Genomic DNA, 25,712 nt, shown 5'->3' with positions numbered 1-25,712 from the left:
CTTCCCGTGTGTGTGTGTGTGTGTGTGTGTGTGTGTGTGTGTGTTTGTCCTTTGTAGGTCTCTATGTGAGTCTAATGGATTATGGCATCTCTCTCTCTCTCTCCTTTATAGGAAGGAGAAGACCATGGAGTCACCAAGTCTCTATGTGATTCTAGCACCATCGATGGGGATTTTTCATCCTACATCTCCATGCATCCTATGTAGAGACTCAATCTAGCACTATTAATGGGTATTTTTCATCCTACATCTTTGCACATCTTGTGTAGAGGCACATAATCCTCGATAGAAGAGTCAAGGTGCTATGTAGAGGTGTACGAGCTTCAATAGAATGGATTATGGTGCCTCTTTCTCTTTTTACGTGTCTATGCAAGTTTCTTTTTGCAAGTGTAGGACAAGGTCACTTAGCATACATATGATTGGAAAGGCATCTTGGTAAGCCATTCTCTCTCTCTCTCTCTCTCTCTCTCTCTCTCTCTCTCTCTCTCTCTCTCTCTCTCTCTCTCTCTCTCTCTCTCCTAACATGAAAAGTTCAGTTTGTTTTGATTGGGGCATTTCTTTGTTATTTGATATGTTGCAGCAAGCATGTAGGAGGCATGCAAGGAGGACAATAATAGTGATGGTAGCTACTGTCTCTCCCTCTCTCTCTCTCTCTCTCTCTCTCTCTCTCTCTCTCTCTCTCTCTCTCTCTCTCTCTCTCTCTCTCTCTCTCTCTCTCTCTCTCTCTCTCTCTCTCTCTCTGTGTAACATTATTCCTCTTTGTGCAGGGTTAATGGAGATGGCTATGTGATGATTTTGGCATGACGTTGAGGGGTTGATGGAGATCAATGATATGAAATACATGTTGTCTTCTCTTTTTTGGAGAGAGTTTAATGGAGATGGTTGCACAAGGGGACTTGGATGATGCTAAGGGGTTGATGGAGAACAATAATGACATAACATGCATGTTTTCTTCTCTTTCTTTATAGAGGGTTATTGGAGATTATTATCTCAGGGGTCTTTAATGCCAAGGGGTCAATGGAAATCGATAAACAGAGATCGATTAAGTCTCTCTCTATCTTCAATGTGACATGCATGTTCTAATGTGCATGTTTTCTTCTGTTCTTCATTGCTACAAAATTGGCAAGGGGTATCAAGGAGATTCATCAACTTTTAATGCTACAATTAGTATATTGATGCTACAACAGACCAATTGGGTGTATGATGTGGACCATAGAGCTACATATGATGCCATCTCTCTTTTAGCTTTTCCATGTTTTCATTTGAGTTCCTCTACTAATTTGGTGTTTTGATTATTATAGTATCAAGGACCCATACTAACACTACTTTAAAGGTTGTGTTTGAGGGTCATACTTGCAAGAGAGAGAGAGAGAGAGAGAGAGAGAGAGAGAGAGAGAGAGAGAGAGAGAGAGAGAGAGAGAGAGATGGATGATTTTCTTTTAAAGGTATTGAAAGGCAATCATCCATCTCTCTAATATAAATTGTTTTTTGCCTTTTTATACATGTAAACTCTTAGATAGGCACACCCAATGGGTGTGTTTTGGGTTCAAGTCCCCTTGAGTGTAGGTCTTTGCAAGGACTACTTTATGTCCATTTTGAAGACTTATTTGTGTGTATTTGTAGACATGTTGCAATACTTTCAATAACCAACTATGGCTTTCTCTACATATCATTCATCATATTGAGTAGTGCAAGGTGAATTCAAGCCTAAATCTTATGCAAATATTGCCATCGTACATGATGTAACCGCACTTTTTAGTTCTAAATATTGGAAATGCATGTGTATGCCTACATGTGTATACATGTGTGTGAAAAGTATGGTGTGTTTGGGGTGTAAGAGGTTTCTATATAGAATAGAGTTAAGCAAAATGCACATGCAATATGTGTATGTAAACGGGTGAATTGGTAAAATCTTTCAAGAGATATACCCTCGGGGAGTCCACCTTATAGAACATGTAAGATACCACATGAGTTCAAAAGAAAGGATATTATATTTAGTAAAATTTATAGGATTATATTTACAAAATTATTTTTTAAATTACAATTTGAAAAAAATATGTAAGTTTAGTAAAGTAAAAAGGGTCATTTTAAGGCCTTATAGCATGTAAAGAAATGGTATTTCTTATTAATCCTTTGAATGCATGCTATATAAATTATTTCTTATAGGTGGACTTCTCAGGGGTACACCTTACATTCTTGTTATGTGAAATAAAAACTAGAGTTCTTTTGTATACTCTTCTAGAGTGCAGGCATCAAGCCCATGCTAGTATAAAAGAGAGAAGCTAGAGAAAGTGAGTCAAAGAGAGAGAAGGGGGAGAAAGACAATGGTTTTTTTTCTTTTCTAGAGGGGGGAGGTTTGTAAAACACATTTATCATTATAGTGGGGGGAAGTTTTTTTTTCTTTTCTAGAGGGGGGAGGTTTGTAAGACACATTTATCATTATAGGCACCTAGCAAAAAAAGATCTAGTTGGAGACACATTGATGCTTTGGTCATTTGTAAAATGTTACCTTTACAATTGGAGAACTTTAATTGAGATTTTAGCATTTTCAATGCTTTGTGATAAACATGCATCGCATTGTTGTGGAAATAATAAAAGACGGCGGTGTGCTCATTGTAGGTTGGAAGAGGTATATTTAGGGTATAACATATAGTTAAAGAAAACTAGCATTCCTGGCACGCTTCGCGTGCAAGGAACGCTATCCTGCTTCGTGACAGCTTCGTTGCCGCGAAGCAGGGTGCGAGGGAAGTGAAGCTGCCGTGCTATCCCTATCGCACAGTGGATAATGCTATCACAAAAACATCACATGCTTTACTCTCCTCTAGTCACAACCCCTCTATCTCTCATCCCATTTACACCTCCCCCCTCTGTATCCACACTCATTCACTCACTCAATCACTCTCTCTCTCTCTCTCTCTCTCTCACATGTATAAAAGGCCAAATATGCATTTGCATCAAAGAGTACATAGACTCATATATACATGCAATGACCATGCACCAAACTTATAGACTTGTATCTATACTTGCTCTGCATAACAATTAGAAACAACTTGTTTCCTTGGATGTTACAATGAGGAATAACATTCCTACAGTGAAACGAACCACAAATAAAATATATATGAGCCACACCACAAATTTAAGTTTGTCCAAGCATTGCATGCAAACTCTCAGTATTAATAACCCACATAGGTGAAGCAAAGCCCGAAACCAAAGTTTCTTCTAGAGACTGCACCAATAACCTTGCACCACAATTTCAAGAATCAACAAACCACAGTGTCACTCCTTGATTGTGCCTATGCATCTACATCCAAATGTTACAAAAAAATTTACAGTTCCCATAGGGTCTAGCCAAAATGAAGCTTTCTTTTCTTTGAGAAATAACTGGGAAATTTTCCACTCTCCAATATAGCATGGCCAAGCGAAGCAAGTCCGATCACCACTCTTCGTCTTGTTGATGGTACAAGGGACATAATAGTATTTCCACTCTCCAATATAGCATGACCAAGCGAAGAAGTCCCATCACCACTCTTGCCCAAAACCAATTCTTGCTCCAGAGCCAAAAACTTTGTACCATAAATCCAAGTATCAACAAACCACGAAGTACCACTTCTTGATTACACCTATGATAAATAGATATAGATACATCTACATCCAAACGCTACAAAGATGTTGAAACTTTCCATCGGGCCTAACCAAAATGAAGCTTTCTTTTCTTTGAGGAATCACTGGGAAAATTTCCATTCTCCAACACAGCATGCTCAGGAGAAGCAAGTCCCATTGCCACTCTTCGTCCCAGTGATGGTACAGGGGACATGATAGTCTTTCCTCTCTTTCTTGCACCTAAAATTTTAAAAGCTCACAACGTAAACATGAACACATCCAACAATTGACAAAGATCACTTAAGAATGGAATAACAATACCTGGCTTAATACTTGCAAACCACTTGGCAGGCATTGTCACAGCTTGATGTAGCGTCACAAAACAAGTGAGGTCCTTAAATTCATATGCTGGCCACCCCCTCGGTATTCTATTAGTGTGAGATCGTTGAAACCTCTTGTCCTGCTCAGTTTCACCCATATGCACTCGAAAGCACTGAGTATACCCACAATGCACCACCTCAATAAAGACTGGAAGTAAAATCTCTATAGTGACATCATCATACAAACGCTCAATGACCCTTGCAAGCGTTCTTCTTATAATATCATCTGTTGTCACTGCGCGCAAGTTACACTGCAGTTCCTTCTGATACTCAGAAGCTGGATAATAACCCCAGCTTGGAGTAGGCATCTGCAAAATTCAAGCAAACACTTATATATAGTGTAGGGAATATAAACTCAATTACCATCGAGTATATGCCAACCGAATACATCTTTGAGGCTATCTCACATACACACCAAGCAAGGACTACAAAGCCATCAAAATTCAATAGATACATCTCTAAAAAAATGCAAGCATATCTTTCACTCTCAAAAAAATTCATCTCCGTATGCATCTTTGCAAAAAAGAAATGCACCTCATTGCATCTTTTGAAGTACCTCCTTATACACAATGTTCGTCGTGACATTCATAGTGCTTCCATCCTCATCCAATAACACCCTCACACCGCATAAGGATTTCACCCTTGAAAATGCAACATACAACTGTCCATGTGTAAATACTGGTGTCTTTAAGTAAAGATCAACAACAAACAATGTCTGGCCTTGTGACTTATTGATCGTCATAGCAAACATACAACTGTCCATGTGTAAATACTGGTGTCTTTAAGTAAAGACCAACAATAGACAATGTCTGGCCTTGCGACTTATTGATCGTCATAGCAAACGCCAATCGAATAGGAAATTGCCTCCGCCTCATAGAAAATGGAAATTGCAAGGTGCTAGGAATAAAAGTGATCCTAGGAATAAAAATTCATTCCCCTACATTTGACCCTGTTATTATTTCAGCATCTATTACCTCTTTATTGAATGCCTTACATAATCAACCGTGTACCATTACACAAACCTTTTGCTGGATTTAAGTTCCTAAGCAGAATAATAGGTGCATTCATCTTTAGCAATAATAGATGGCGACAAAATCCACCTCCAAGGTCCGGTGTATTTAAATACTCTACAGAGTACAAAAATGTGCTATCACCCGTCTCTGCAATTGAATCCGCACTATAGTACTGTATAACTTCTCCTGGCATCGATTGCAATACACAATGATTCAAAGAAGCCACCTTTGTATTCCGCGCTGCAAGTATAGCACGCTCACTAAAATATGCCCCAAAGTCTCTCATCGCAGACACTTCACCAACCGTACACACTATTAACCAAGGTTTCAATAGAGCACCCTTTCAATACCATGCTAGATGGAATATGTAACTTATCACAATTCTCCGTAATACCCACTCCATCCCCTATCCCTTGAATCCAAGCAATAAATCTATTATCCATTACACCACTAACGGTTGACATCCTCATATTCCCAAACAACCTTAGCACCTTAACGTACTACCATAAATGAGAGCAACATAGTGCCGCATTAGCAATATCTTCACGGGAGCCCTTCATCACGATGGGCAGGATTTGCCTAAAATCACCCCCAAGCAAAGTAACCTTTCCACCAAATGGTTTATCACAGCTCATAATATCTCTTAAAGTTCTATCAACAGCTTCAAATGCAAACATGTGCATCATGGGAGCCTCATCCCATAAAATAAGGCTCGATTGTCTGAACAATTGAGCAAGATCGCTCTGAACAGGAATATTACAGGTGGATCGATTACATAGATCCAATGGAATTTTAAATCTCGAGTGAGCGGTATGACTACCCTACAGAAGCAAAGCAGCAATGCTAGATGATGCCATTGCCAATGCTATATGACCATCACTGTGCAACCTAGCAAGCAAACACTTGTAAAGAAATGTCTTTCCAGACCCATCGGGACCATCCAAAGAAAAAACATCCCCAAAGTTTCCACTAATGGCACCTATAATTGCATTATATGCAACCCTCTGTCCATCATTCAACATTGCCTCCATACAAACACAAACTCTATGTTGCTCCAGTATATCATATGCATATTCATCTTCTAAAAGAGGGTTAGCACACAACTAAGAATTTGTTCAATGAGGTTCTGGCAATCCATCAAAGTCAAACAATCTTCGCCCATGTTGTCGCAAAAGATCCTGAAGATGCAATAAAGCCCTCTTTGATGCCTCTTATTGTAGAACTGCAGAAGATATATGCACATGCTCTAGCTTTAACTCATACAAAATATCCTCCACCATCGGTGACATAAACCTATCCCAAAGCTGACCAGGCTGTGCAGGCTCACAGAAGACCAAAATTGCAACAAATAAAGCACACAACTGGGCACCAATTTGTACAGATGCATCCTCTTCCAAGCACACAACACACTCATCGTCACCCTCTAACATGCCTTTTGCAATGTAGGCTTCCTTAAAGGTGTTGTACACCACGTTGCCAACAATACGCAAATCATCAAAAGACATACATCCTAGAGAAAATGTCAAGAGCATTCACAAGTAATAATGCTCACCAAATGTGGGCGGCACAAAGTATATTTGACCACACATATTTCCACGCTTTCTCTTCGTCCATACCTTTCGTTGTGCATTCCACACCCAATACACCGGGAAGTCTTGATACTGAATAGCTCAAGCCTTTGGATGAATACGATTGCACACAAACCATTCCATAAGAGTAGTTATCCTGATATCTTCATTCTGCATAACATCTGATATATTGTCTATGTCTTGAACCACCACATAATTCTCATCAGGCAAGTGCACCTGCAACCGCTGTATATCAGGCTTCTCATTGTGCAATGCGTAGTCATATATTCGCCAACACGCTTCAGAAGTAGAAATGTACTGTGCATCTAAATAACTCTCGATCTCATCCACTTCATGAATGTTCATACCATTTAACCCTAAGTTTCCAACAAAAAAATTAATCGTTGCACGATCATGTCCCTTGTATATATACTTATACAAATACTTAACGACTGCCACCGTTGAGCATACCTCAACATTTATATATGCATTGTATTTTTTATTCAAGTACGGATTGTATGAAAAAATCCATCGATTATCAATAGTATTACCCTTTATTGTGACTGTCTTTTCATCATCTCATCTTCTATAAACAGGATAGCCAGAGCTATCAACAGTTGTTACATTCACAAACCTCCGAGGGAATTTTTTAGTGCATCGACCATTGCGTATGTAAGGGCTCTTGATTCATTACACCGCAAGGACCATAGACATTGCATTTTGAGATAGTTTCAAACAAAGCTGAAAACTTTGCTCTATCAGGAAACTCAGCACAAACAAATCTATCATAATGGCATGCTTCAGAGGGTTTAAAAGGGTGCTCCAAAATTAGCAAAGTATGAGAATGTGGTAGCCCCCGCTTTTGAAACTCAATCAGACTAACATAGCCTGAAACATTTCCAAACAGATTCCTTTTCAACAATGTATGCATTATATCAGCATGTTTTTTATGGAATACCCAAGCAGTCAAATCAGGACGATCATACGTAGTCTGTCGAGGCAACAAAGCATTAGTTATCTCTAACCACTTTGGATTACATGTCATCGTTATAAATAGATCAGGTTTTCCCTTACTTCGCATATAGCCATGGCATCCTGATACAACTGATACATGTGTCTTGGCCCACTAGTAAAAGAAGATAGAAAAACCACCCTTTTTCCAATAGAGGCACCAATAATCCCCATCGACCCATAATCCATCACTCCCACCATATCTGCTAATCCCTTATAAACTTCCGAGCATAAAATTGATTGATTTTGACAAAACCAAGCTAACCTACATTGCTCTATACTACAATAAGCATCAACAATAAATTGTTGCAACAATCGGCCACCCCGCAACATGCACACCTCAGTGTCCTCACGCACTTGTAGTCGAAATGCATAAAATTGCATCTGAGTAACACAGTCCTTATTAGACAATCCATGTATATTAATTGGAACATTAACACCACTATAAGGTACCTTTACATGCCAACCATCATCATCCATAGGAAAAAGAAGAATGTATAGCATTGGCATATGTGCCGTATGCAAGTTCGAAATAGCAATACATCGTCCATCCCAACTATAAACATGTATGTCTCGATGATCAAGAATATTCTCATCGCCTTGTCCTGACATGATAGCTGCAACCTCAGTTGCCACTGGAGTTGAGTATTGTCTATTAGCATGTTGAACCCCAAAAATAGTCATTCTCAAATCATGCAAGGGATTGTTTTGCAATTGCATATCCACGGATCTAAAAGCTTGTGCATATGCATTGTATTAATGCATCATAGACTGAAGCTCCCCAAGCAAGTTTGGCAATAAATTAGGCATAACATCCAACCGATTAGATAACTCATGCTTAGTATCATAAACATAAAGTTGTGCAAATCTTGGCCTTTCATGTCATTGCACATTAGGAATCAAAGGGCCTATACGATGATAAATGGAGCCATGCACTCTAAAGGTATAAGAATTTCCCACAACAGACAAAAGCTCATCAACATTGGCACCAAGCGACACAAATGCAAGAGTACTATTATATGCTCGTATATTATTTTTAAATACTCTGCTTTGAGGATGCATACCATGCAACAAATCATGCAATAGTTGTGGTGGATATTGCAATCGTGGCAACATTACTTTTCCATTTCGACAACAATGTTTACCAAACAAAACTGACCCTTGTACTTGAGCCTCACATCTCCACAATTTAGCTGAACATCGCTCACACATCTCAGAAAGACTCCCCATGGAATGCACAATCGGGTCTTGAAATAGCAATATTGTAGTTGCAGGATGAATATCCATTGTAGGCAAAGCATGTAAAATGGAGCAAAAACCCCCATTTTGAGCACTAAAGGTTGGAGTATTATTGACACGTGACTCATTAATCACAGCATTTCCTAGGTTTTGGTGATTTTCAGCATCACAATTATAATCATTAGCAAATTGTTGCTCAATCAAACTATGAAGTCCCTCATGAATCAAGCTATCATGATTTAGAGCCCCTCCTTGCAAAACGTTCCGGCACTCAACTATAGTAGAACACATCTCTTTATACCACCTCTAGTCATGTCTTGCCATTTGAGCCCTAAGCCTAGTAATCTGCCGTCGTCTATATCATGTAGAGTTGAGTCTATGTCTATGAATACACAACACATAATCCCTGCTAGTTCTCTGATTATTTAATCCAATATTGTTTGTATTCTCACAAAGCCTGCACATCTAGAGAAAACATGCATTCTTTCAAGCACAGACTTGATTGGGATTAGTATTTCCAAAAAGACTTAAAAGCAGAATCAATCTAGAATCACATATTTGCAAACTCTTGAAAAGAGAAAGAATACACAATCTTATTCCAATCCATAGCAAGTACACCTAGACATTGAAACGTATTTTACAGAGAATATTACTCTTTGATACGTACTACATTGCAAGACATAATAATTATATCTATAAATAAACTATAAATCAATGTTTACAAACTCTTTAAAAGAGATAAGAATGCATCACCCCCAATAAATTGAACCAAACACTGGAGAAAGAGAGAGAGAGAGAGAGGGAGAGAGAGAATATTACAATTAGACCATAGAATTAGAAAATATTACTCACATGCATTACACCATAAAAATGAATAAAGTTATATATCCACATTGTTTGATATGATATCAAGCGTCAAGAAACAGACATCACACCACACTCTAGATACCCAATACAGTTTACTCAATGTAGTCTCGTTACAAAAAAAGGGAGCACACATTATCACAAAAAAAGCAATGGCCCAAGCATTTCATATCTTCATAAGCGAGACAACAATAGATCATAACCTTCATCCAAATGTTGAAGAGAGAGACAAAGAGAGATCAAACCTCAAGAAAGAGGTATCACATCATTACATTAAAACCAATATACAATATAAGCTTCACAAAAAGGAAGTACACATCACAAAAAAAACATTGGTCCAAGCACTTTCAAGTAAGATATAAGCGAGACGATAATAGATCATAAGCCTCAGCCAAGCAAATCCTTCTCAATTGGGACCGTTCATTTGACGACTCAATTGTTGTAGGAAGTCATTGAACCTATTAACATTTATTTGGAATTGCAAAAACGGTAGTCGACAACCCCTCTGGCAAATCACAGGCTCGTGGTCATCTCCAAGCCCCCAAAACGATGCCCACATATCATTCAACAACAAATTCATCAACCTACTTGGCTCAGAGACAATTGCTGAAAGTTCCCTCACTTCACCACCCAAACCACTCAAGACTTGTTGAAGAACACTCTGGGTGTGCTTTGTCTCGCACACAACACCATACAAACCCTTAGCTTGTTCATGCAATTCTACAGAGTAAATAGCAAGTGCATGATCGACACGTGTGGATAAACTCGTCTGCAATTCCATCAACTCATTCATCTTGGTCTTAAGGCGTTTAAACTCCAAAGAACTTGAAGCAGCCTTTGGGTTTCTTCGAATCGTTGATGTCCTTGTGGATTTACTAACATGCCCTCCCTGTTGCCTCACCACTTCTTTCATCTTTTGCACATTAACTTTATTCACTCCATTAAACTCCACATTTTGGCTGCAACAAAATACACAAATGACTATCTCCCCAAAAAGAACACAATACCTTGGTGAAAATACAATTATTAGAATGACTATCTCCCATACCCATGCGAATAGCTCCAAGCAGGCAAGTGTCAAAGAGATGATGTTGTGGTTGTTTTCTTTGATTCAACCAAATCAATTGCATTCAATGGAGTCGAATGCACTATGTTTGGAACATCATCCATAGCTTTGCTTTGTTCCATGATGAATACAGGAAACTTTCAATAGAGTATAAGAGTCCCAATAGAGAAATCTCAAAGCCATTGAAGACAAACACATTTCCAAGTGAAAACCCTAAACCGAAAGTGTATTGGACTCAAAGACAAAAGAATAGTCATGCACAAACACGTGTAAATAATCATGCATGAGCACATGACACTCACCAAATATATAGCCATGCCTTACCTCCTCTCCTCTCCTCTCCTCTCTCTCTCTCTCTCTCTCTCTCTCTCTGTGCAAGCCCTACTAATACGTCTTGCCAAAGGCTCGAATGTGTTAAAGATCCAAAGATGTTTGACGCTTCGTCCAAGCACTTTCATAGATCAACTAATAAACTATTATCATCATCATATCATATTATAATCATAATATCATAATCATAATCATAATCATCATCGTCATAATAATAATAATAATAATAATAAACTAACAATACATATTTATAATATAATACAATATAATAACTAACAATCACAAATTTAAAATAACAACCATTAACAAAAACTATATAACTATATAATATAACAATAATAATAATAATAAAATAATATAATAATAAAAATACAATGCAATAACATAATATAATAATAATAATCATCATCATCATAAAACAATACAAAAACAACAATAATATAAAAGAATATCTAATCTAAATAAAATAATACCACAATAAATAAATAAACTATAAACTAACAATAAACTAATAAACAATACAACAGCAATCATCATCATCATCATCATCATCATCATCATTATCATTGTTATCATTATCATTATCATTATATTATTATTATATTATTACTATTATTATTATTATTATATAAATATAATATAAATTATATAAATATATAAATATATAAATATAAACTAATTAGATATAATATATCTATCTAAGCGAGATGATAATAGATCAACATTGATCCAAGCACTTTCAAGTAAGATGCAAACTATTAAAATGAGATTAAAAAATATTAATAATTTGAAAGAGATAGAAAATGTTTTTTAAAATGGAGATTTTCATTAATCGAATAAAACACAAATCATTTAAAAAGTCTTGCAAAGATTATATATATATATATATATATTAAGCATGTAGCGATTTTCAATTTGGAAAAGATAGACAATGTTTTTCAAAATGGAGATTTTCAAGGACGTGCTTACACTGCAACGACTCATACAAGTTAGCATTGCCAAGAACCTATCTAGTCTAGATAAACTTTGAAAGAAGAAAATTGCACATCAAGGGCAATGCTCTCGAGTGAAAGGAAATGACCCCACACGGTGATTCATCTGGGTTAACATTGCCGAAAACCTATTAAGGGAAACTTTCAAAGAAGTAAGTTGCACATCAAGGAAAATTTTTTCATTCTTGTGAGCAATTAACTCACATATGCCATCCTCTATACGACCAGCACTATCAATAAGATCTTTCATCTTCTCATCATGATCATCCAAGGATCCAATGTGTGGCCAATACTTTCGGACATGTTCATATATCTCCCCTATGTAATGTCAAGATTGTGGGAGAGAAGGAAGGAGTCTCACTTGTAGCTTTCTTGCTTGCACAATGGGGGAATACACACAAAGGTGGAGGCTGAAAACTGTTTTCCTCTTCTTAGTTGTGTAAGCCAAAAGAACTTGCATACAAAGAAATAGAAGAACCCTATATATGGGTCTCAAACGAAACTCAACTAACTAAGGTGGCATACTAACTGAGCCACGAACTAGAGTAGATAAGGATAGCTGTCATCTAGCTATTATTCATGGGCGATGTACCAACCTCATCTGCAAAACTGACATATCCGTGACATAAATGCACAACGGTCACCCTGGCATATCACGAGTGGAGCTCGATATCTCAACAATAATCTCTGTGTGGCTGCAAGGTCCCGTCGAAGTGCTCTCTCCTCCTGCCAGCCCTGCTGCCAAGCCTATCCCCCTCGAGCTCAATCCCAATTCTTGCACACCAAGTAGGTCTCTGAACTTGCGCAGCTTCTCTGCGCCCAATGCCTTCGTAAATATGTCAGCTATCTGATCCTCTGTGCTGACATAAACTAGATCAATAAGACCTAGTAGAACCCTCTCTCGCACATAGTGATAATGCACCTCAATGTGCTTTGTTCTAGCATGATAGACTGGGTTATTTGCCAAGTGTATACTACTCATGTTGTCACAATAAATGACAACTGGCCCATCTGTAGGCTGATGCATATCATAAAGTAGCTTATACAACCAAGCTATCTCACATGCAGCCATTGCTGCGCCCCTGTACTGAGCCTCTGTGTTGGATAAGGCAACTGTAGGCTGTTTCTTGCTGCTCCAAGTGACTGCAGCACTCCCAAAGGAGAACACATATCCACTGGTAGATCGTTTATTAGAAATGCTACCAGCCCAATCAGCATCGGTGTATCCATGCAACTGTATCTGAACCCTAGTCTCATAAAATAGTCCATACTGCAATGTAGACTTCACATACCTGAGTATGCATCTAGCCGCATCCAAATGCGGTTTCCTTGGTGCCTGCATAAACTGACTTACCAATCCAACAGCATAGCTCAAATCTGGCCTGGTAATAGTCATATAAATCAAGCTTCCTACTATGCGTCTGTACATAGTAGAGTCTTCCAGAAGCTCACCTGCATCTGCGCTCAGCTTCACATTCTGCTCCAAAGGAACTGAAATAGGCTTATAGCCTGTCATCCCATATTTGGACAGCATGTCCAATCCATACTGCCTCTGCAAGAGCTGTATCCCACTTGGTGATCTAATCACCTCAATGCCCAAGAAATAACGCAGCTCTCCCAAATCCTTCATCTCAAACTTCTGCTTCAATAGCATTTTCACATGAAGGATATCTTCATCACTGTCACCTGTCATAATCAAATCATCAACATAAATGACAAGTAGCATAATACATTTCTCTGTTTTTCTCACATAAAGTGTGAAATCTACCTTGGAAATCTGAAAGCCAATAGTGACAAGATATTATCCTATCTTGTCACACCATGCTCTAGGTGCTTGCTTCAAGCCATACAAGGCTTTCTTCAACCTGCAAACAAACTCAGGATGAACAGCATGCACATAACCTGGTGGCTGCTCCATATAGACCTCTTCTTGCAAATCACCATGCAAGAAGGCATTCTTTACATCCATCTGATGTAAAGACCATTCCTTTGATGCAGCCATAGCAATGACTGCTCTTACGGTTGCCATCCTTGCAACCGGACTGAATGTTTCTTCATAGTCAATGCCATATGTTTGTGCATACCCCTTGACTACTAATCTTGCCTTGTATCTGTTCACAGAACCATCTGCATTGTGCTTCACCTTATAAACCCACTTACAGCCAATTGCATTCTTACCTTTAGGCAAAGGTACCAACTCCCATGTGGCATTTGCTTCCAAGGCATCCATTTCTTCATCCATGGCTTTCTCCCATTTTTCTTTTCCCATGGCTTGCTCAAAAGAAGTTGATTCTGGTTCCTGTATCACTTTGACCATATATGCATAATGGATGGTTGTAAATCCATCATATTTCAGCCTATCCACAGGATACCTAGCTCTGGTAGACCTACGTAAAGTAGGCTCACTTCCAGGTGCTCTCAAAACATCCCTGGTCTTCCTTACTCCAGGTGTAACAATAGAAGGAATACCAACTCATCATCAATGCTCTGTTCTGAGCCACTAGATTCACCATCCACATAAGAGTGACCTGCATTCACATCAAACATGGGCTGATCAACCTTCTCTTTTCCTTTTCGTGATACCTGCATACCACTATCTGCATTGCTTTGAGAAGATTCTCCTGATCTCAATCTGCCTGTCCATGGCAAAGAATGTGAACCACTGCTAGAGGATGCTCCAGATCCACTAATATTTTGTGACTGCTGCTGTGAATTCTGTGCAGCATTACCATTTTGTGCATCTACATCATCAATCACATTTACTGGTTTATACCGGCTACTCATCTCATTAAAAAAAACATCTCTGCTCACCGTAAACTTACGAGTAGAAGGGTTATAGCATCTATACCCTTTTTGCTACAAAGAGTAACCAATAAAGATGCACTTCTCAGCTTTTGGATCCAACTTGGATCTCAACTCATCTGGCACATGTACATAGGCAATGCAACCAAAAATTTTCAAATGAGAAATATATGGTTTACTACCAGTATACCTCTCCTCTGGAGTCATCCCATGTATTGCTGCAGTGGGAGTCCTGTTCATTATATAGACTACTATAGCAACTGCTTCAACCCAGTAAAAATCTGGCAAGTCTTTTTCGTTGAGCATGGCACAAGATACCTCTCCAATATGCCTGTTTTTCCTTTCTACAATTCCATTTTGTTGTGGGGTATGACTACATGAATATTGCTGCTTTATGCCATGCTCCTCCAATAACCTTGCAAACTCATTTGAGAGGTACTCTCCCCCTCTATCTGACCTTAGGCATTTTATTTGCAGGCCTGTTTCTTTTTCAACCATAGCTTTAAGAGTTTTGAAATACCCAAAAACTTCACTTTTATTTTTCATAAAATACACCCAAAATTTTCTGCTATAGTCATCAATAAAAGTGACAAAATAATGACAGCCTCCAAGAGATGCAGCTTTAGTAGTCCACACATCAGAGTGGATTAATTCCAATGGCTTCTTACTCTCTTGAACATGTCTAGGAAATGGTTTCCTTGCCTGTTTTCCAAATTGGTAGGCTTCACATACCTTATGCATTTCTGCAACCTTGAATTTCGGCAATCCTGCAACAATATTTTGGGCCTGCATTGATTTAAGCCGCTGTACATTAACATGACCAATGCGTTTATGCTAGATATCAATATCTGTAACTACATCAGTCCCATGTGCAAACATTGATACACTCAATTCAGGCATGTCTGCATCCAACGTAAACATTCTGCCATTCTTCTTTCCTTTTGCTATCAAGTGACCTTTATTTTTCATATCCTCAACAAAGCATCCATGAGGATTAAATCTGACCTGCAGGCCGTGCTCAACCATTTGACCAACAGAAACCAGATTCTTGGTGATATTCGGGACATGAAATACATCGGATAGGTATTTCTTTTTCCCATCCTGCATAGACAAAGGAATTTTTCCAATCTGCACAATAGGTTGTGCAGTATCATCACCAGTCTCCACAAATCCTGGTTTTTCAATTTTCCTTGCATCCTCCATCCATTCTGCATGACCTATCATGTGGTTTGATGCACCAGAGTCAACATACGACACATCGTTGCTTTCTTCTGCACTTGTCACAGAATTGTTCATGTGCCGCACCATAAACAAATGCTCATTTCTGTCATCACCCTGTCTACTAGAAGATGCATAATTCCCTTGTTGCAATTTCCCATTCATGATGTCATTCTGCTTTTTATAGCAGTCTTTAGCTATATGACCCATTTTACCACAGTAGTAGCATTCAACATTGCCGTTTGCATTTTGGCCTCTTTGCCATCCACCACAACCTCTTTGGCTCCCCTTGCCTCTAGAGTTACCACGTCCTCCTCCATAGGACTGGTTTTCTTGAGTTTGCTGCATATTCTGATTTCTACCACGGCCTCCAAATCGGCCTCCTCTACCTCTGCCTCTACCTCTTCCAGCATTTGAGTAGAAGACAGTTTCTTTTGAAGTTCCTCCTGAAGAAGATGCATCACCATTTCTCTGCTCCTCGGAAATTAGAAGAGCAATCAACTCCTCAAAATCAGAAAATCTTTCACGAACTGAAATGGATGTCTGAAACTGTGCATAATCCTTTCCTAGACCATTCAAGGTCACAGAAACTAAATCATCATCTTCCACTGGCGACCCAATGGAAGCAAGTGCATCTGCAATCTTCTTCACCTTCATGTGGTAGTCATTGATGCTCATACTTTCTCTTTGCACATTATGCAACTCTTGCTTGAGCTGCATTTTCCTGGCTTGCGTATTTGTGCTATACATTTTTGACAAAGTATCCCATGCCTCCTTTGGTGTACTTGCATCTTGAATATGCACAATCATAAAGTCTGAAATGCTGATAGACAGCCAGTACATAACTTTACTGGCTCTCTCATGCCATGCTTTAAATGCCTGCATTTGCTGTTGATTGGGAACATCAGGAAGAACTGGTTCTTCTTCATTTCCTGCAACAAATTCCCAATATCCTTTTCCCATAAGGAAATTCATCATTCTAAACTTCCATGCTTGGAAGTTGTTCTTGTCAAGATTTTCAGTGACAATCTGTAAAAGAGAATCAAACGCCATTACAGAACACTGCAAAAAATTCTATCACTACAAAGAACACAGCTTCAGCCTCACAAGGGCAAATCTGCAAAACTGGCGAAAGTGGTATTTGACTACACAGTTACTTCCTAGTGACAATTTTGCACAAACAGGAACCAAGGATGATTCTGTAACTCCCAATGTCTCTGCACACAAGCATACGATGCAATTTCTACAGTAACTTTTCACCGACCTGTAGAACAATGGTCGCATAGCATAAAACTGGGCCTTTTCCTGAGTGCGTCCAGAAAACTTTCGCCTCCAAAACAAGCCCCGAAATGGCGAAGGGCGTCTCAACCTAAGACAATGCACTCTTGCAATTTCCGGCTGTGCTACCTGCAGAGATCTGCTCCCAAAATAGAAAATGAAAGCAACACTGCTCCTCTTACCAGAACACCGCGAGCTTGGCTTGCTTTCTTGAGCTCCTTACCACGAACAAGGCTCTGATACCATGTCAAGATTGTGGGAGAGAAGGAAGGAGTCTCACTTGTAGCTTTCTTGCTTGCACAATGGGGGAATGCTCACAAAGGTGGAGGCTGAAAACTGTTTTCCTCTTCTTAGTTGTGTAAGCTAAAAGAACTCGCATACAAAGAAATAGAAGAACCCTATATATGGGTCTCAAACCAAACTCAACTAACTAAGGTGGCATACTAACTGAGCCACGAACTAGAGTAGATAAGGATAGCTATCATCTAGCTATTATTCATGGGCGGTGTACCAACCGCATCTGCAACTGACACATCGGTGATATAAATGCACAACGGTTACCCTGGCATATCACGAGTGGAGCTCGATATCTCAACATGTAACCCTTGATTTCTTCCAACTCATCCTATATCCTCACCCCATCACAAAGGTTTCCTTCATATTTCTCCTCCAAAATTCTCTCAATCCTTTGTAGACGGCTATCAATGCTCTCACCAAGAGAAACTGAAGCCCTTTGACGTCGAAATAGTGCCTTTACTTGCTTCTCAAGCCCATCCAAGTGATGAATGACTCTCAAAAAACGAATAAAACTTTCATATCCTCCAATGTGCCTGAGTGCACGACGAACCGTCTTCTTCCTTATAACCTCTTTCCCTTTGTACACATTCATTTGCACACTGGGAGCGCACTACACAACATTTGCTACAGACACATTTTTTTCCTCCATGCTGCGCAAAACACATGCGACAACATCAAGCTGCATATAAACTATTCTTATTTTATATTAAATTAGAAACAGTGAAAAATCCTAGATGACATTAGATTAACTTCCAATGCATTAAAATTAAACATATGTGCATTAGACCATATGATTGACTACCATAGAATTTGCTATAGTAAGTAGCATCTAGAGTGAGGTTTCAATTTGTTTATCCCACACATAAGACTCAAGTGGGTCTTCAAGATGCATTTGGATTATTTCAAGCAAATTCTCATGGCTCCCTAGTTGAGAGAAGATTAGGCTTTTTGCCACAATGGATGTATCCAGTCAAGGATCAAAGCCAACGCCACAATGACCAGTGAATTAATATTTTAGGTGGTGCACTACAACTATATCATTACTCACTACAACTATAACTAATTATTTTATATTATCACTATACTCATTATTTTATATTATTATTATTAGTTTTTTGTATATATATTTATAGTAATAAAATAATAATAAACTAAACCAATCAAAATACAATAAAAACTAAACCAACAATTAAAATAACAATAACAATACCACAATAAACTAACAATAAATAAAATATAATATCATCATCATATCATATCATATCATAATAACATCATATCATATCATAATCATAATCATAATAATAATAAAATAATAATCTAACAATACTTAACTTCCAATGCATTAAATTTAAACATACGTGCATTAGACCATATGATTGACTACCATAGAATTTGCTATAGTAAGTAGCATCTAGAGTCAGGTTTCAATTTGTTTATCCCACACGTACATAAGACTCAAGTGGGTCTTCAAGATAATAATGATAATAATAATAATAATAATAATAATATAATAAACAAATTAATCGACATTCACATTAGTATTCACATTCATATTCACATTAACACATTCATATTTTAACATTAACTATTTAATATTAACATTAATAAACTATCTAAACAATAATAAACTAATAACATCATAATCTAACGATAGGACCATCTCTCTCTCTCTCTCTCTCTCTCTCTCTCTCTCTCTCATCGTTCGTCAATCGCGTGTCGACTGTCTCTCCTTCGTAGATTCGCGTCGCGTCCTCTCTTTCCAGTACAGCCCTAAAGCTAATCAGCTAGAACGAAGCTTGATCACACACTGCGCCCCCACGACATTAACACCCTCCTCACCCCAGTTCCTCCCCCCCCCACCCTACAGAAATTCAATGGCAACCAGCAGCAGCAACACCACCACCAGCGGCAGAATCGCCAATGCCGAGGACGCTGTGCAGGCGATCAAGGACATAAGCCGCCCTGGCATAGACGAGAGAACCAGAGCCCAGAGAGCGTACGCTGTGGCCGACTATCTGAAGCTGCAGCGCACGTTCATCACAGCTGTATTGCCTGTGAGAACTGCCTCGGTTGTAGATTTCTATGCGGGCCTGGTCAATCGGGGCTCCGGAGACTTGGTGAACTTCACGCCCGCGAGACCTTATGACGGATCCTTCGCTGCCATCAGAGCGTGGTTTGTGCCCCGCGTGTTAGTCGATGTCCTCATCAGCAACCGAAACCGGTTCCCCGCCGGGACTTTAGCCACCACCTGGCACCGACTTTAGCCACCACCTGGCACCGACCTGGCTAAAGTCCCCGCCGGGACTTTAGCCACCACCTGGCACCGACCTCGCGCACGTTCATCTGCACCGACAAACTAACAGGTACGTTCCATCCTCGCCTCCCAAATCAACTTCCGCGTTGACAGCATTTTGTCTTCCGTTCCCAGCTTAACAATTCAGCTTTTCGTAAACCTTGCCTGGTACTAGCCAATACCATGGTATCACTAGTAAATACCATGGTATTGCTAGTACCAAACAAGAGTTACTATCAGTCCAAGGATCGAGTCCTCCCCATTTAATGTGCAACAGCTTTCGTCGGTGAAAATCCGACAAAATTTAATAGCCATTAGGCGGCACGCATTTTTTAAAAAAACCAATAAATTGATAGATTCTCTAATGACTCTTTCTTTCACTCTACTCCGGAAAATTTCCCAATCTTTTAATTATGAAACCACATGGCTAGCATTATGTGCTGCAACTAGCATTTTGGTTTGAGAGGGGCAATTGCTTATGATCTTTTTCTGAAAGGTTTTCAAAATGTCATTAGGTTCATGAGTTCAAACCTTGGGTATCCGATGGCAATTGCTTATGTTCTTTCTTTTTTTTTGGGAAGGTTTCCAAAATGTCATTAGGTGTGTGAGTTCAAACCTTGGGTATACCCTTTGAGGCATCTTTCCAATTTCAAGCCTTTTTCCAAGAAAAAAAAAGACACCTTATTGCATGACCAAGGAGAAGAGGATAGTCTCATATTTTCACCAAAAAGTTTAAAAGAGTTTCTACTCATTGAAGATTCACAAGAGTCAAAGGTAGTGCTAGACTAATACTCTGCCCAATTTAGATCAACTCAACTTTCACAAGAATATAGTGCATTATCTAATTTTGCATTTTTTGTCCATTTTAACCACTTTTCAAGAAAACAGGGAGAGGTTAGTGAGATGATAGTCTCATCCACCTTTTAACACTCACTCATATTTTGGTATGTAATCATCAAATTGTGTGATTTTTGTAGTAGATTTTAAGCCTCCAAGCAAGATGCAAAAAAAGACTGGTATAGATAGCAACATAAGGGAATAGTTTCCCATGGAGGATAGCAATCACACTGCACTACACTAAAAGTAAGTAATTTATGGTGTAACTAACTTCTAACCATAATTATTACCTATTAGTAACAAGTAACACAAGATTCTTATTACATAGCCTTGCTAGTTCTCCTTATCTAAAGGTGCTATACTAGACAAAATGTCATCATTTGTACTCTTTTTTTCAAGTTAACATTTCTTCTCATTCTCACCTGCAGGTTGTTGTTTTGTGATTGGGTGGGATGGCAAAAATGGTCGCCTCTATTTGGGTCATGTAGAGCTCTCTGAGTCACATGATCATTCTTACATCCCAAAATATGTAAGGGAGAATGAAGTTTTACCTATGCCCAAGGCCCAACTCTCATACTATATATGTCTTGGAGGGGATAGCAACACGTTGCCATCGGCCTACAATAACTATACGGTCAACATTGTGGGATTTATTCTATCCAATCGAATTTGGATGGTTTTTCAATTGGCTTCAAATCAAAATGATCGTTTAAGCATGATTTGGGATTTGAAGAAGAACTAAAGTCAGCATGACGTGCAACCAAATAAACTCAAAACAACATTACTCCATCTTGAAACTTTAAATGCACTTCTCTTCCTTATAAGCTAAACTTTAAAGATATTCTATCATTTGCAACCAAACCAAACCAATTTTGAAGAGCATTATGTTGGTTTGAAGCCTTAATTAAAAGCTGTTGTTTACTAGATAACCTAGAGTATAAGATGTTCAGTCCTATTATTGATATTCTTGTATATAAGTGATATTGCTGTATGAAGCCTTAATTTTTCCATGCTTGTCTTTATTGAGTAGTTGTATGGACAGTTTTAATATGGGTGTAGTATAGAGGACTTTCTGCACTTTGTGAAACATTGAAATCTATATTACATGTTGCAGTATGAGTACAAGTTAAGTACACCTACTTGATATGTAAGTTGATCTATGAGTAGAAGTTAAGCAAGTATGCTTATATATGCAAGTTTCAAAAGATACTATTTCACAGATTATGGTTAAAACCTTTCAAGTTTCACCTCCTAACTTGTTTTTTGTCAGAAAAAACACTTGTTAATCAAAAGTGCGAACAATGATGTAGTTTTGAACTGTGTGATTGTATGAATAGTCTCTTTAAATTGAAGCTATAAACTATAGTGTATATCACTTAGAGGTTTGCTCTTGGATCCCAAACCAACCACAAGGCTCCCAAGCCTATGTGGCACAAGGAGGAGTTTTGTATAAAATGAGCTTTTTCTTGAAGGATGAGTGAGAGTTGAGTTTATTTTCTCTCATCTCCTCTCTCTCTCTCTCTCTCTCTCTCTCTCTCTCTCTCTCTCTCTCTCTCTCTCAATTGAACACAAGTATGCACACATGCTCTCTCTTTTAATTGAACACACTCACATACTCTCTCTTTCTCTTTTTTAATTGAATATAGGATATAGTCATGAGAAGGGGAAAGGCGAGTCTTTGAAAATTTGTATGTTGTTCTCTCTCTCTCTCTCTCTACACACACACACACACACACACACACACACACACACACACAAATGATTCTTTTAAAAATTAGACATATAAAATGATATGATATTTTATTGTTTGAGCATGTACATGCAATGTGTACATACTCTAAAAACATTCACAAATGCACATACACTATTAAAAAAGAGTTGTATTTTTAAAAAATTAAACATATGGGAAAAACTCATGTAATTGGTACATACTCCAAATGTAATGGTTGAACATGTTCGTGCAATGTGTATGTATTCTAAAACCACACACAAATGCACAAAGACTATCAAAATACATACACACATATAGACTATCAAAATACATTCACACATACACATGTACATGGGTGCACACATATGTACATGTATGCATATGTATACACATATATGCATATGTGTAGACATGTTCATACCCACGTAAAAAAATATGAGTGAGAGAAAAAATGAAGAGGGGAAGAGTAGAGGAGAGAGAATGGATACGCACTTATAAAACACGTATTTACAAACATGTACACATGCACACATACACATCCACACACAAATATATGCATGCACAGATACATGGATTGCACACACATATATACACATGTGTACACATGCACATATATGAGATGAAGAAAGGTGACAAATAGGAGGAAGAAAAAGAAAGGAAAGAGAATAAAAATGATAAGAGGGACAGAGAGGACACACACTTATGAGACCACACACACACACACACACATGTATGCATGTATACACACACAAAGCATAGAAAGAATAATAAGAGACAAAAACAAAAATATGTGTGTGTCATGTATATATACATTGATTATATATTAATCATTAAATATTATTATTTAAATTATATTTAACTTATAATTGATAGGCATATGTGGAATCAACCTTTATATTATACGTACTAATACTTAAATATTATATAAAATTATAATTAATTTATTATATATATAATAGTATTTATATATTATTATGATATATTAAAATATATAATAATAATTATATATATATAGTTATATATATTATTATACTTAATATACATAATAATGATACATATGATATAATGGTACTTTAATTCAATAGTACACATACTAATTATAGCTAGTAATGCATTAACACAATTGATTATGTATTAATATATTAATTAATTTTAAATAAAACTTAGATAACATGTATGCATATAACTATATATAACTATATATATATATATATATATATATATATAACTATAATCTATAATATTAATTAACATATTACTACTCTATCTAATAAATCTTTTATGTAAATATTCTTCATATATTATTTTTATTAATAATAATTATAGTATATACTATAATTATTAATAATTTAATATAATTGATTAGGTATTACCAATAAATTATTAATATATTAATTAATTAATTGTAAAAGTAGAATTTTATTCTAATTAATATTATATATACATATATGATTATGTACATATGTGATTTATTATTAATTATATGAGAGAGAGAGAGAGAGAGAATAATAATAATAATAATAATAACAATAATAATAAGAAATAAGGAATTCTTGATATAGTTTATGTGTTGTCAAAATTTTGTAATGTTATAGACTCAATATGTGAGGATAATATGCATGCCATGGTAGGCTTAATTTAGATAGCAATCACTATTAAATGTGTTTGTCTTTAAGAAACTTTGAGAAATAGTCATAAGGGTTCTTTGGAGATGTAGTTTAGGCTTGATCTTATTGATATTTCATTCCATATATATTAGTGAGCCACATCCCCATATTATACATTTTCGTGTATTCAATATTGTATTAGTCTAAGTTGCCAAAGTTTTCAAAATTCTAGATTGTGTTTCTTATATCAACCTCCCATGAACCCTACTCAAACCCTCTTGCGACATAAAACATGCTTTTGAACCTTGATGCAAATTCATGAAAATCACATGTGTTTTTTTTTTTGCAATCTAACTCCATACAAATCATAAGAACTAAAATTAATTATAGGTTTCAGTACTCCTTATTGTACTCTCTCATTGTAACTATAAGATATTGATATATTGCCTCAATTAAAGCATATCACAAGTTTTAAATAGGTTTTTGTTGTTAGATATGCTCAATGCCCCATCCTCATAAGGTACCACGAATGATCCATGGTGCTCAAAGTTGTAAGGCCCCCGTTATGAGGAGAAGCCATATGTGAGCCTAGATATTGGTTGAGTCTTGACTTGTATGTTAGATGAGGTCTATGTGATTGGATGGCAAAAAGGTGACCGTTGTGGGTCTAATCTTTGGGTTAGATGGAGTAGTTAAGCTAGTAGCAACTCAAGGAACATTGCATCGAGTTGCGAGGTAAGGGAGTTATCAGGGGCCCCTATTTTGGGGTTTAGGGTCAACGCCTCAGCTCAATGGTAAAGAGAATATTCCTTGGAATATTCCCTGGCCGACTACTGGAGGCTCATATGGTAGGTCGGTTAGGCCGACCTAACTACCTTCACGGGCTATAAAAGCTAAACCTCTTCACAGCCATCTATCATCTATCTTTCACCTTGTTCCAGCTAGCCTTAAGCTCTTCACCTATCTTCTATCTAGATCTCCATCTAAGCTTCTCAGTAGAAGTGCATGATAGAGCCATCTTTGTATCACTTGTTTGGAGCTAAGGAAAATTTTTAAAATCTCCTCTTATTTATTGTGTACTCTCTATCTCTTTCTCAAATTCTGTTCGTTGCACCATGTAAAATTTTTTACATGGTATCAGAGGCTAGGGGGATCTAAGGATCGAAGAGTGTGCAAGTGAGGCAAAGGTTTCAACAACAAAGAGAAATGATGTCGTCTTTCGAAAGTGATTTTAGTGCATTAAGAAGTGGTACACAAGGTGGTGCTGCTGTACCAACTATTCAAACACTAAGGATTCGTCCACCAACCTTCAAACGAAGGCAAGTTAGATGGTACAAACTACACCTTGTGGAAGTTCAAAATTACAACTATCCTTGATTCTTATGAGCTTTTGGAGGTTGTGATGGGGACTAGCGCATAACCACAACCTATCCCCCCCGACCTATTAAATTCTAGTGTGATGATTCCTCCTAATGCAAGTCTTCTACGAGTTTGGAAATGAAGGAATGAAAATGCGTTGTGTGCCGTAGTTACAAGTTGTTTTGACAATGTTCTGACTATGATTCAACATATAACCAAAGCATCAGATGCTTGGAATGTATAGAGG

At 37.6% G+C, this 25,712-nt stretch overlaps 1 protein-coding gene across 1 annotated transcript; it reads left to right on the top strand.

The window, feature by feature from the left end:
* Positions 1-19,532: 19,532 nt before the first annotated feature.
* On the top strand, positions 19,533-21,530 carry LOC148017619 (uncharacterized). Its single transcript, XM_087662769.1, has 3 exons — positions 19,533-19,909; positions 19,969-20,021; positions 21,217-21,530. Exons 1-3 carry the CDS (start codon positions 19,533-19,535, stop codon positions 21,528-21,530), a joined length of 744 nt encoding a protein of 247 aa, XP_087518895.1.
* The last annotated feature ends 4,182 nt before the right edge of the window (positions 21,531-25,712 follow it).

The sequence above is a fragment of the Lygodium microphyllum genome, chromosome 22, assembly GCF_053477565.2.
Source record: "Lygodium microphyllum isolate KBCC chromosome 22, Lygodium_microphyllum_v1.1.10, whole genome shotgun sequence".
Taxonomy (NCBI): domain Eukaryota; kingdom Viridiplantae; phylum Streptophyta; class Polypodiopsida; order Schizaeales; family Lygodiaceae; genus Lygodium; species Lygodium microphyllum.
Note: the sequence above shows the minus strand (reverse complement) of the source record. Positions and strands in the feature narration are given on the sequence as shown.